Source organism: Carassius carassius, chromosome 39, assembly GCF_963082965.1.
Source record: "Carassius carassius chromosome 39, fCarCar2.1, whole genome shotgun sequence".
NCBI classification, from domain to species: domain Eukaryota; kingdom Metazoa; phylum Chordata; class Actinopteri; order Cypriniformes; family Cyprinidae; genus Carassius; species Carassius carassius.
The window spans coordinates 71493-84890 of NC_081793.1; the positions used below are offsets into that span (position 1 = coordinate 71493).

Below are 13398 nucleotides of genomic sequence, written 5' to 3' on the forward strand. Positions count from 1 at the left end.
TACTCCAGTCTTTAGTGTCTCATCCTTCAGAAATCATTCTAATATGCTGATTTGCTGATTATCAATATTTAAAACATGAGTATTTTTTTTCAATATTCTTTGATGAATATAAAGATCCAAAAATTAGCATTTATGTGAAATAAAAAAGCTTTTGCAACATTGTACACTATATATCATTCAAAAGCTTACAGTCAATATAATTTTTGTTTTTTGGAAAATAAATTATAGAAATGAACACTTCTACTTAGCAAGGACTCTTTTGTGGGTTCGAGTCTCAGGCCGGCAACACCATGACTGAGGTGCTCTTGAGCAAGACACCGAACCCCCAACTGCTCCCCAGGCGCCGCAGCATAAATGATGCCCACTGCTCCGGGTGTGTGTTCTCAGTGTGTGTATGTTCACTGCTGTGTGTGTGCACTTGGATGGGTTAAATACAGAGCACGAATTCTGAGTATGGGTCACCATACTTGGCTGATGATAAAGACATAATTTTCTATTTCAGATTATTTCCAGATTTCTATTTCAAAATAAATGCTGTTCTTCTGAACTTTCTATTCATCAAAGAAATCTTATTTTTTAATTATTTCTGAAGGATTGTCTGACTAGAGTATTGATGCTTAAAATTCAGCTTTGAAATTTCAACAAATTACATTTTGAAATATATGCAAATAAAAAACAGTTAATATAAATAGGTTAGTAAAAATATTTCACAATTTTTCTGTTTTGCTGTACTTTGGATCAAATAAATGCAGACTTGGTGAACAGAAGAGACTTATTTAAAAAATATTAACAAGCTTACTGTTCAAAAACGTACTCGGTTACTAAACGTAACCTCGGTTCTCTCTAGAAGAGCGAACGAGTACTGCGTCTTAGCTAAGACGCTACGGGAAAAGTCTCTTTTCACGAAATACTGAAGCAAAAAATTATCCTTAATTTTGTATTTTTGTAAAGCGCATTTGCAGCAGTACACAGCCATAGGCGAGACGGCTCGCTCGCTCATTGGCTTGTTCTGCGGCAACTGCACAGCCTATCGAGCGCAGGCTGATGCAACATCAGACCTTCTTGCCACTTCCCGCCGAAACGGGTGTGGCCCAACCTATAAAAGGAGCTCGAAAAGGCTGACTCACCTGATTTATTTCATCGCCGAAGCGAACCAGAGTGAATCGTACGCACGGCAGAGAACGCAGTACTCGTTCGCTCTTCTAGAGAGAACCGAGGTTACGTTTAGTAACCGAGTACGTTCTCTTACGAGAGCTCTCTCGTACTGCGTCTTAGCTAAGACGCTACGGGAACCCGATGTAAAACGCCGTGCGCGCAGGGATCACACACCGATAAACCTGAAGCAACGCCCAGGATTTACAGTGCACAGTCACCTGAGGGACTCACAGAGAGTCCGGGACAGAAAAGGGGGAAAGCCCTCCGTCCCATATCTAGCAGCATCCGTAGATGCGGCAATATGACATCACACAGCCGAGGCAAGGCCTGACCAATGTGGCAATGCGGGTCTTACGCAATACTGCCCATATAACAGTCGGCAGCGCATAGCGCTCATGAATTCAGAATTCCCCTCAGGGCCCTGATTCTTCTATACCGACAGCAGCCTTGCTTGCAAGGCGGGAACCTCCAGGTTATAGAACCTGATAAATGTAGACGGCGAGGCCCAACCCGCCGCCATACATATATCCTGCAAGGAGATCCCAGTAGACCACGCCCACGACGAGGCGACGCCTCTTGTGCTCTGACGCCCAACGGGCACTGAAGGCCCCTGGGAGCGTAAGCTAACGCTATGGCGTCAACTATCCATCTGGATAGAGTCTGTCTCGAAACAGCCATTCCTTTGGAACGTCCACCGAACGAGACAAATAGCTGCTCCGTCTGCCGAAAGGCAGCAGAGCGAGACACATAAGCTCTTAAAACCCTGACAGGGCAAAGAAGACTCGAGTCTCCATCCTCCCCTGACACCGGCAGGGCAGACAGGGCAATAACCTGAGCCCGAAACGGTGTGTTGAGGGATTTCGGCACATAACCGTGCCTAGGTTTGAGTATGACCCTTGAGTCATTGGGCCCAAACTCCAAGCACGACTGGCTCACCGAGAGCGCGTGCAAATCACCCACACGCTTCACAGAAGCGAGAGCCAACAAGAATACTGTCTTGAATGACAGATGCTGAAGGCTAACCGATTGGATAGGCTCAAAAGGGGGACCCTTCAAGGCCTCCAAAACCGTCGCGAGGTCCCACATAGGGACTGACGGAGGTCTGGGAGGATTCAGCCTCCTAGCTCCTCTGAGGAACCGGATGACTAAATCGTTCCTTCCTATTGACTGACCGGACGCCGTTTCAGAAAACGCCGCGATGGCCGCCACATAAACTTTGAGCGTGGATGGGGCTCTGCCCTTATCCAACAGCTCCTGTAGGAAGGAGAGGACCTCCGTCACCTCACAACTAAGGGGTGAATAACCTCGAGCTGTGCACCAGCTGGAGAACACCGACCACTTCGAGGCATACAGACGTCGTGTCGACGGAGCTCTAGCCTGAGTGATGGTATTTAGCACTCCCACTGCGAGATCAGCGGGTAACCGCTGAGTGCCCATACATGGAGGGACCACAACTCCGGTTGAGGGTGCCAAATCGAGCCCCTGGCCTGCGAGAGGAGATCTCTCCTCAACGGTACCGGCCATGGGGCGACATCTGCTAATTGCATCAAATCTGGGAACCATGGTTGGTTCTTCCAAAGAGGTGCCACAAGCAGTATTGAACATCTCGTTTCTCTCACCCATTCTATCACCTGCGGAAGGAGGAAGACGGGAGGGAACGCATAAAGCGGGCAGCACGGCCACTTCCGTGACAGCGCGCTTTCGTTCTTGGAAAAGAATGCGGGGCAGTGAGCGTTTTCGTGGGACGCAAAGAGGTCCACCTCCGCCATGCCAAATCTCTCCCACAACAGCCGAACTGTTTGCGGGTGTAGAGACCATTCGCCCGTAGGGACATTGCCTCTGGACAGCCTGTCTGGACCCAGATTCTGCAGTCCAGGCACATGCACTGCTCTCAGCGAGCGCACGTTGCGTTGAGCCCAAATCAGGAGGCGTTCCGTCAGCCTGTACAGGTTTCGGGACCCGAGACCGCCCTGGTCATTTATGTAGGACACCACGGACATGTTGTCCGAACGGACTACGACGTGGTGATCCTTGATATGGGGACAAAAGCGCGTCAGCGCGTTCTCCACTGCCAGCATTTCCAGGCAGTTGATATGATGGAGCTTTTCCCGTTCTGACCATAGGCCAAAGGACGGTCTGCCTTCGAGCAGCGCTCCCCATCCCGAAGTGGAGGCGTCTGTCGACACCATTTTCACACTCGGGGAAGTCCCCAGGCTTACACCTGATCGGTACCAGCCGTTCGCTGTCCAAGGTGCTAGAGCCGCAACACAGCTCTGATCGACCTTGAAATGCAGCCGGCCAGACGCCCACGCTCTGCGCGGCACCCGAGCCTTCAGCCAGAACTGCAGGGGGCGCATGCGGAGCAGGCCCAGCCGCAGAACCGGAGATGCTGAGGCCATGAGACCCAGCATCTTTTGACAGTGTTTGAGCGACACAGTCGCGCCGCAGCGGAAAGAACTCGCTGCGCGCTGAATGCCCATCGTGCGCTGTGGTGACAGTCGCGCCGTCATGGAACACGAACTTCAGTTCAGAACTATACCCAGAAACAGGATCGTCTGACTGGGGTTCAGCGAACTCTTTGCCCAATTGACACTGAGGCCGAGCTTCTCGAGGTGATCGAGTAAAACGGCCCTGTGGTCCACGAGCTCCGCTCGTGATCGGGCCAGAACCAGCCAGTCGTCCAAATAATTCAGCACTCGTATGCCTCTGAGTCTGAGAGGAGCGAGCGCTGCATCCATGCACCTCGTAAACGTACGAGGAGCTACGGACAAGCCGAATGGCAGGACTGCAAACTGGTATGCCTGGCCCTCGAAGGCGAATCTCAAAAACCGCCTGTGGTTTGACGCTATCTGTATTTGAAAATACGCGTCCCTCATATCTATTGACATGAACCAGTCCCCTCCGCGAATCTGCGCGAGGAGCTTCCTGGTCGTGAGCATTTTGAAACTGCGTTTCATCAATGCCTTGTTCAGCTGTCTTAGATCCAGTATGGGCCTGAGACCCCCGTCTCTCTTGGGCACCAGAAAGTATCTGCTGTACAGCCCCCCCTCGCTTTGAGCTTGAGACACAGGCTCTACAGCCCCTTTGCTCAACAGTTTTGATATTTCGGCCCGAAGTATGTGTGCTACTTCTGTTTTGACCTTAGTTTCGACGCGCGCTGAGAAGCGCGGTGGGCGCCGAGAAAACTGTAGCGACTAGCCTCTCTTTATAATGCCTAGCACCCAATCCGAAACCCCTGGAAGCGCTGACCATGCATCTGCATGAATGGCTAAGGGCTGGATGTGACACGCGCTCTGTTGACTGGGCAACGGCGGCGCTCGAGTGTGCTGCGCATCTGAGGCGGGGAGCGCGCTGATCACAGCGGGCAGATCGCTCATCCTCGACCCCGTTCCGGCGCTTAACCGACTGGAGGGAGGCTGAGCGGGTCCCGTGGGACTCAATATATCTGCGAGTAACCGTGGGCTGCATGTGTGCCCTTTTACCACTTCCAACTCGCCGTCTGCCTGTGCAGAATGTACGTGCACGGGCCTCGTTTTTACAGAAGCCCCCCGCCGTAAGTGACATAGTGTATGTGGGCACTGGGAAGTGGGCACGTTTACTATGCGGCGCGCTCGACCGATCTGTGTCGATCTTATGTGCGCCAGCCTTGTGTGCAGGGCTGTGCTTACATGCGGTCACTGCATTTAAAGCACCATCGGCCGTGGCCGGACGAGCGTGCACGGGTTTCGTTTTTACAGAAACCACATGACGCGTGTGACATAGTAATTGTGGGCACTGAGGGGTGGGCACGTTTACTATGTAGTGTGCGCGACCGACTTGAGTCGACATTATGAGCGCAGGCCCTGTGTGTAGGGCTGTGCTTACATGTGGAGATGGGCACTGAGGAGTGGGCATCGTCACAACATTTATAGCACCATCGGCCGTGGCCGGAACACCAGAAAAAACACTGTTTTTGTGAAACATCTGGGTAGCCGTGATAACGGCTTTTGTGTGCAGGCAAGCGGGCACTCGTGCAGGCTTGCGCATTGCAGAAGACACTGAGGCAGTCGCAACTCTTGGAACTGCAACAGCGGCGCGCTTGGGTGAGAGCTCGGCCGCAGCGGAACTCGAACACCGGCGCTTTCCCAGCAGTGCTAGGATGCTTTCGGGGCTTCTGGCTTCACCGCAATCCTCTGCCGCGGCTCCCGCGGCGCGGGGCGACGGCTCGAAGAGCGAGAACGGGGTCCCGAGCTGCGTTGCTGACGCTGTCGTGATGGCGCATCAGGAGGCGGTGGGCGTGACTGAGAGCTCTGTGGGGCCGGTCTAGAGCGGCTAGCTGCAGAACTGGAGCGCTTCGGCAAGAAGTGCTTGAACGCCTGTGAAGCTTTCTGGTCCTCGGCGAATCTCTCCACAAACTCGTTGACGGAAGATCCAAAGAGGCCGGCAGGAGTTAGCGGAGCGTCAAGAAACGCAGCGCGCTCAGACTCCTTGATGTCATAAAGCGTCAGCCACAAATGCCTCTCAGCCACCGTAGCGGAAGCCATAACCCGTCCCATGGCCTGTGCAGCGGACTTAGTAGCGCGGAGGGAGAGATCCGAAGCACTCAGATCCGCGAGACAGATCGCTTCAGGTCCCATCTCATCCAGCTTGCGGAGAAGATCGCCCTGGAAAATCTGTAGCGTCGCCATGGTGTGTAACGCAGACGCAGCCTGCCCAGCAGCAGAGAATATCCGTGCGAGCAGCGATGACGTCATGCGCCAGGCTTCGGATGGCAACGCCGCCTTAGTCCGCCGTCCAGCAGAGGGCGGGCAAAGGTGCGCTGCTATAGCCTGTTCCACCGGCGGAACTGACAGGTAGCCTCTGTTCTTAGCACCGTCCAGTGTGGAGAATGCTGACGAAACAGATGAGCGGATTCTCGCCGAGAATGGAGCGTCCCAAGCCTTTGCCACTTCTTCGTGAAGCTCAGGAAGAAAAGGGGCGTGTTTTGAGCTTGAGGAAGAGCGCTCATCCGGAAGATAGCTACCATCCAGCCGGGAACGTGAAGGGGGCGCTGGTGCAGACCACTCGAGGCCGAGGCTCGCCGCGGCCAACGAGAGTACACGCATCAGCTCCTTATCGATATCCCCCCGTCTGCTGGGCCTCTGAGCAGCGGGCGCGAGATCCACGGAGCTCGCCCAACCCTCACTGCCCGAAGCAAGCAGAGAGCACGTGTCTTCTTCCTCCGACGCGGGCCTGAGATCCACTTCCTCCGATGACGCGTCGGCAAGCAGCGGACGCTGAGCATCGGGAAGCGATGCAGGGGAGACCGGCGAAGCGGAGGGAACCGGCGAGCTCGGCCGAGCTGGAGGCGGTTCTGGTAGGCGCTGCGAGCGGCGCTTCTTACGGCGCTGCGGCGCAGCGGATGATGCAGGCTTCGAGAAGGATGCCAGGCGAGTCCTCAGAGTCACCATAGGCATCAACTCGCAATGAGGACATCCGCCATCAGCGAGCGCGAGCGCTGCATGGTCTTCACCCAGACAGGAGACGCAGATGACATGACGATCTCCTTCGCTGAGCGGGGTTCTGCACGAGCCGCACGAAGGCATCTTTAAAAAGACGCAGCTCTTTTGTGAATGTGCGTCGCAGGGTGAACACACACACAGAATATCACAGAACAAGGATTATAAAGGATATGGGCGCCGGATAGCGCAGCAGGAACGGCAGTGGAAGGCGGCGGTGCCAGCGGCTTCAGGATGGCTCGTCCTGCTGATATGCTCTTCCAGACGGCGCTTGCTTCCTCGTGATCCAGCGATGCGTGAGCTTCGCTGAAGAGATGAAAAATCAGGTGAGTCAGCCTTTTCGAGCTCCTTTTATAGGTTGGGCCACACCCGTTTCGGCGGGAAGTGGCAAGAAGGGCGCGAAGCATCAGCCTGCGCTCGATAGGCTGTGCAGTTGCCGCAGAACAAGCCAATGAGCGAGCGAGCCGTCTCGCCTATGGCTGTGTACTGCTGCAAATGCGCTTTACAAAAATACAAAATTAAGGATAATTTTTTGCTTCAGTATTTCGTGAAAAGAGACTTTTCCCGTAGCGTCTTAGCTAAGACGCAGTACGAGAGAGCTCTCGTAAGAGAACTGTTGACTGGTAGTGGATAAAATAGGCAACTTAAATTTTTCTCAAATTTCTAACTTTTAATTGGCTTAGAAATCTATAACTGCTGGACAATAACAAATAATAATGATTTATTTATATACTACAAAATGTTTTTGTCAATTAGCACTGCTAATTGATGTCTTCAATGTCTTCGTGTTTCCAAAAGTTTCTGGCCTTTTTTTTTCTGTGTAAAAACTGCTTTCATACAGCGATAGCTGGACACTTTTGCCCATATTAGGAATTTCCTGATATGACTTTCTGCAAATATAATTATATTTTTCTTTAAAATGTTCTTCCTAACTTCAGGCCTTATTATCATGTCATATAGAGTCCTAACTGTGATGTTCTGTAAAACAACAAACTTTAAAATACTTTGTTCTTACTGGTGAAAATCAGATGGTCATCTCTGTTTTCTCTCAGGTACATCACAGTGTAAGCTTTCACAGTGAACATCACTCTCATCAGCGTAGTCCATAGTAACAACACAAATATATCTTGACTCCATATAGCGGTTATTTTGGAAAAAATCCCAGGTATTTTGAGCAGTAGGATTATTAAAAATATGTGCGAATATAAAATTTAATTAAGTAGCTTATATATAAAATTTCAGTACTTTTTTACTTAAGTACATAAAAAAACGAGTACTTTTGTACTTTCACTTAAGTAAAATTGAAAAAGGAGTACTTTTACTCTTACTGGAGTAATATTTTATTATATGTATCTGTACTTTTACTCAAGTACTTGATTTGTGTACTTCGTCCACCACTGGTTCTAGGTTATTACAAGCAGGGTTTTTAGGTCCTATAATTAACACCTCTGTTTTTTTCAGAATTTACCAGTAAGAAATTCCATTAGTTTTTCAAATTGGTTTGTTTCACCAGGCTGCGAAGAAATATAGAGCTGAGTATCATCAGCATAACAGTGAAAGCTAACACCATGTTTCCTGATGATATCTCCCAAGGGTAACATATAAAGCGTGAAGAGTAGCGGCCCTAGTACTGAGCCTTGAGGTACTCCATACTGCACTTGTGATCGATATGATACATCTTCATTCACTGCTAAGAACTGATGGCGGTCATATAAGTACGATTTAAACCATGCTAATGCACTTCCACTGATGCCAACAAAGTATTCAAGTCTATGCAAAAGAATGTTGTGGTCAATTGTGTCAAACGCAGCACTAAGATCCAATAAAACTAATAGAGAGATACACCCACGATCAGATGATAAGAGCAGATCATTTGTAACTCTAAGGAGAGCAGTCTCAGTATTATGATACGGTCTAAATCCTGACTGGAAATCCTCACATATACCATTTTTCTTTAAGAAGGAATATAATTGTGAGGATACCACCTTTTCTAGTATCTTGGACAGAAAAGGGAGATTCGTCTATAATTAGCTAGTTCTTTGGGGTCAAGTTGTGGTTTTTTGATGAGAGGCTTAATAACAGCCAGTTTGAAGGTTTTGGGGACATATCCTAATGACAATGAGGAATTAATAATAGTCAGAAGAGGATCTATGACTTCTGGAAGCACTCTCCTATAGTAGAGAATGAGTGGAACTGTTCCTCAGGGGGTCTATAGTGCACTGTCTGATGCGCTACTGTATCAGACGGCTGAATGGTTGCAATTTTATCTCTAATATTATCAATTTTAGAAGTAAAGTAGTTCATAAAGTCATTACTGCTGTGGTTATGGGAAATGTCAACACTTGTTGAGGCTTTATTTTTTCGTTAATTTTTGCCACTTTATTGAATAAATACCTGGGGTTATGTTTGTTTTCTTTTAAAAGAGAAGAAAAGTAATCAGATCTAGCAGTTTTTAATGCTTTTCTGTAGGACAGGTTATTTTCCTGCCAAGCAATACGAAATACCTCTAGTTATGTTTTCCTCCAGCTGCGCTCCATTTTTCGGGCTGCTCTCTTTAGGGTGTGAGTATGCTCATTATACCATGGTGTCAAACTGTTTTCCTTAACCTTCCTTAAGCGTAAAGGAGCAACTTTATTTAAAGTGCTAGAAAAGAGAGAGTCCATAGTTTCTGTTACATCATCAAGTTGTTCTGAGGTTTTGGATATGCTAAGGAATTTGGATACATCAGGAAGATAACTTAAAAAGCAGTCTTTTGTGGTAGAAGTGATGGTTCTTCCATACTTGTAACAAGAAGTAGAATTTACAATTTTGGCTATATGAAGTTTGCACATAACTAAATAATGATCTGAGATATCATCACTTGGCTGAATAATTTCAACATTATCAACATCAATTCCATGTGACAGTATTAAATCTATAGTATGATTTCGACAATGAGTAGGTCCTGAAACCTGTTGTCTAACCCCAATAGAGTTCAGAATGTCTATAAATGCTGATCCCAATGGATCTTTTTCATTATCAACATGGATATAAAAATCACCAACTATTAAAACTTTATCTGCAGCCAGTACTAACGCGGATGTAAAATCACCAAACTCTTTAATAAAGTCTGTATGGTGCCCTGGTGGCCTGTATACAGTAGCCAGTACAAACATAACAGGGGATTTATCATTAACATTTGTTTCTCTGGATAATGTTATATGAAGTACCATTAATTCAAACGAGTTATACTTGTAGCCTGCTCTCTGAGAAATCCTGAAAACATTGTTATAAATTGAAGCAACACCTCCACCTTTGCCTTTTAGACGGGGCTTATGTTTATAACAGTAATCTTGGGGGGTGGACTCATTTAAAATAATATAACCATCAGGTTTTAGCCAGGTTTCTGTCAAACAGAGCACATCTCTATAATGATCAGTGATCATATTATTTACAAAAAGTGTTTTCGTAGAAAGGGATCTGATATTCAATAAGCCAAGCTTTATCATTTGTTTTACCATATTGCATCTGTTTTTTATGTGTTGAACCTCAATTAAATTGTTAATCTTAACTTGGTTTGGACGTTTTTTGTATTTTCTAGTTCGGGGAACAGACACAGTCTCTATAGTGTGATATCTAGGTGAAAAAGTCTCTATGTGCTGAGAATTAACTGACCTCTGTGACGGGAGGCAGCTAGCAGACGGTCGGTTTAGGCAGTCTGTCTGCTTCCTGACCTGGGCCCCAGTTAGTCAAGTATAAACACTAAGACTATTTGCCATATTTCTAGAGAGAAGAGTGGCGCCACCCCAGGAGGGATGAAGACAGGGACGTGCACAGACATTTTGATGGGCAGGGGCTCAAGTGAAATAAAGGGCACTTCTCATAATTAGGTTTTTTTTTTTTTTTTTTAAGTATATATATATATATATATATATATATATATATATATATATATATATATATATATATATTTATATTAACGCAACTCTGACTTCCTTTTAAAAAAAATAATTTAAAAAGTTAATTAATTTTATCTTCCTCAAACTCACGCAATTGTTTCATTTTCAAAAGATGTCTACAAAATAATCAGTTCACAGAAACCATGGTCTCCTTAGTATTCACTAGGTTTATAGAGCAGCAAAGGAAACCATTCCACAATCTGCATGTTTTGAACACATTTTCTATGCTACTAGTTTCAAGTATATATGAAGAGTTCAGATGCAAAAGCCTCTAAGTGCCATCTGAAATTTTCTTATGAGCTTTTTTATTCAAGCTCGTATTTAAGTTCAGTAATTTAACTTAAATGACAATTAATAGGTAATTTTCATTGCCAGTAATGTGAAATAAGTGAACATAAACATACAAGCTTGATAAAAATGATCATTATTGAAGGATATTTCAGATGGCACTTAGAGGATTTTTCATCTGAACTCTTCATATTTAGAATAACCTAAATAACTGCATCAAACAGAGGGGCGTGTTTTACTAATAATTTGTTTATTTTTGCACAAGGCACTACATCGTTTTAATTATTTTGGTGTTATCAGAATACATAACACTTTAAAATTAAACTTACCAAAATAATTGAGTAAAAATTCAATAAAAGCCAATGTCATGTATGTATTTGTGGTGGTATGGAGTACTATTTTATAAAGGTTTCGAGGAAATAAAAAAAATTAAATTACTTAAATAGTTAATTTATAAATATTGTTATTTTTAAAGTTTAATGTTAACTTATTTCTACTCAGTTTTATTTATTAATGTACCAGATGCAGTTACTCAGATTTACTACATTTTTTAGAGTGTATCCTCCATCTGTTTGCATCTGTAGATTTCTTCTAAATTCACCAATTTAGATTTCTACATTTCAGGGGGAAAGACTCTTGATGTAAGTCAATAACTGGGGACGTTCTGTATGCAAATTAGGCGTCAACTAGTTAAAATGCGCACATTTGCATCTAATTGACAGGGAAATGCAGGTAAATAGGATAAACAAAATAACTAAAGCATATCACCTGGTGGTGATATATGCTTATTTTATTAACTTATTTTATTACATGGCTTGGTTGAATTCCAATGTAGAATGCGGTGTGTTATAACCAACAGACCGCTGTGAGGAGTATAACAGAGCGTTGCCATGAAAAACAGAGCGTTGCTATGGACTCACAGGACTCTAACCGTAGAGACGGAGCGGACTATTTTCTTTAGCGGAAGCAATACAATCGGGTTTAACAATCGGGGGAGAGGGAGAGGGAGCGCTTCAGAACTCCTGACCTGATATTTAGATACTATATTTCAATAAATATATTTGTTTGACAGGGAGGCTGTGTGTAAACAGAAATATATATTATTTTTCAAAAATAAAAAAAAAGCATCCCAGAAAAAAGGGCACTTTCTCTCCAGGAATAAAAAGGGCAGGTGCTCAAGCCCCCTTTCATGTTTATGTGTGCACGTGCCTGGATGAAGACCATCTCTTTTCAACAGGTCAGGTCTGCCCCAAAAGCTCGTCCAATTGTCTATGAAACCTATGTTATTCTGTGGGCACCACTTAGACATCCAGCCATTGAGTGATGACAATCTGCTATGCATCTCATCACCACGGTAAGCAGGGAGGGGACCAGAGCATATTACAGTGTCTGACATCGTGCTTGCAAGTTCACACACCTCTTTAATGTTATTTTTAGTGATCTCCGACTGGCGAAGTCGAACATCATTAGCGGAGGCATGAATAACAATCTTACTGTATTTACGTTTAGCATTAGCCAGCACTTTTAAATTTGCCAAGATGTCAGGCGCTCTGGCTCCCGGTAAACATTTACTATGGTGGACTATGGTGGCTGGTGTCTCTATGGTGGTGTCACTGAGTGGGGAGAACCTGTTTAATGTTTTGATCGGAACAGAAGAGCGGTGTTTTGACCCACGACTACGCTGCCTCACCGTCACCCAGTTGCCCTGCTGCAGGGGCTCTGTTGCAGGAACCGAACAATGTACAGGAATCCCTGAGCTAGTTGCATCCAAAGCCGTATCTAGAGCCCTAACATTCTTACTGGGATGTGCATCCAGAGTATGAAAAGGAAATGATGTGTGTTACGAACGCACAGTAAACTGTGTTATTCAAATGCTCACAGCATTAATTGCAGTGTATTCGAGTGAAGCATTTATTTCAGTTTCATCCTCTCTGATGATTCACATCATCTTAATGATTTCGTCTAAAGCCATTGTTTGCTGAGCGGAAGGAGAAAGTTATTATTTTCTTGATGAGTGTCAGCATTCCTTTGCTTTGCTGGAAGTGATGTTTGTGTCAAAGGCGATTGATGTGATGACTCACCTTGACTCTGCCAGGTTGTGTCTTCCAGGGGAGAAGCACTGGCCGGTTCGGTCTCAGAGTCATCATGGTAGGAACGCTGCTTCTGTGTAGTTTGTTTTTTCCCGCTGCCTCTGCCTCTGCCCTGTGTCTGTGTTTGTGGTGGATGTGTAAGTCTGTGTAATCTTACTCCTCACCTTGTAGCTCTGATTAGATCATTCTTCTCCTTCTTAAACTGCACCCCAGTAGTGTCTTTGTTCCTCCCATTGCTTCGGATTCAGAGTGGCTTCAACAGACAGAGGAGCACCCATGCTAGCGCAGGGATAAAGACAGTTTTGAATGATGTTACTTCTTATTAATTAAAGAAGACATCAGAAAAATCTGTGCTTATCTTTGTGGGCGACGTGATGATGCTCCTCACAAGAGGATGGTCTGATGGCGTCCTCCGACCTGGTATGTGTAAGCCAAAGGGTCTTTTTTAAA

General features: G+C 45.9%; 1 protein-coding gene across 6 annotated transcripts in view; it reads left to right on the forward strand.

The window, feature by feature from the left end:
• LOC132121147 (protein shisa-6-like) overlaps positions 1-13398 on the forward strand; it is a 71394-nt gene that overhangs the window by 43459 nt on the left and 14537 nt on the right. For 3 of the 6 annotated variants that reach the window (XM_059530321.1, XM_059530322.1, XM_059530323.1), the window contains exon 5: positions 12968-13006. The exons of the other annotated variants lie outside the window; for them this stretch is intronic. In XM_059530321.1, coding sequence (XP_059386304.1) covers positions 12968-13006 — 39 coding nt within the window. The remainder of the gene's footprint in view (positions 1-12967; positions 13007-13398) is intronic. 6 annotated transcript variants of the gene reach the window in all.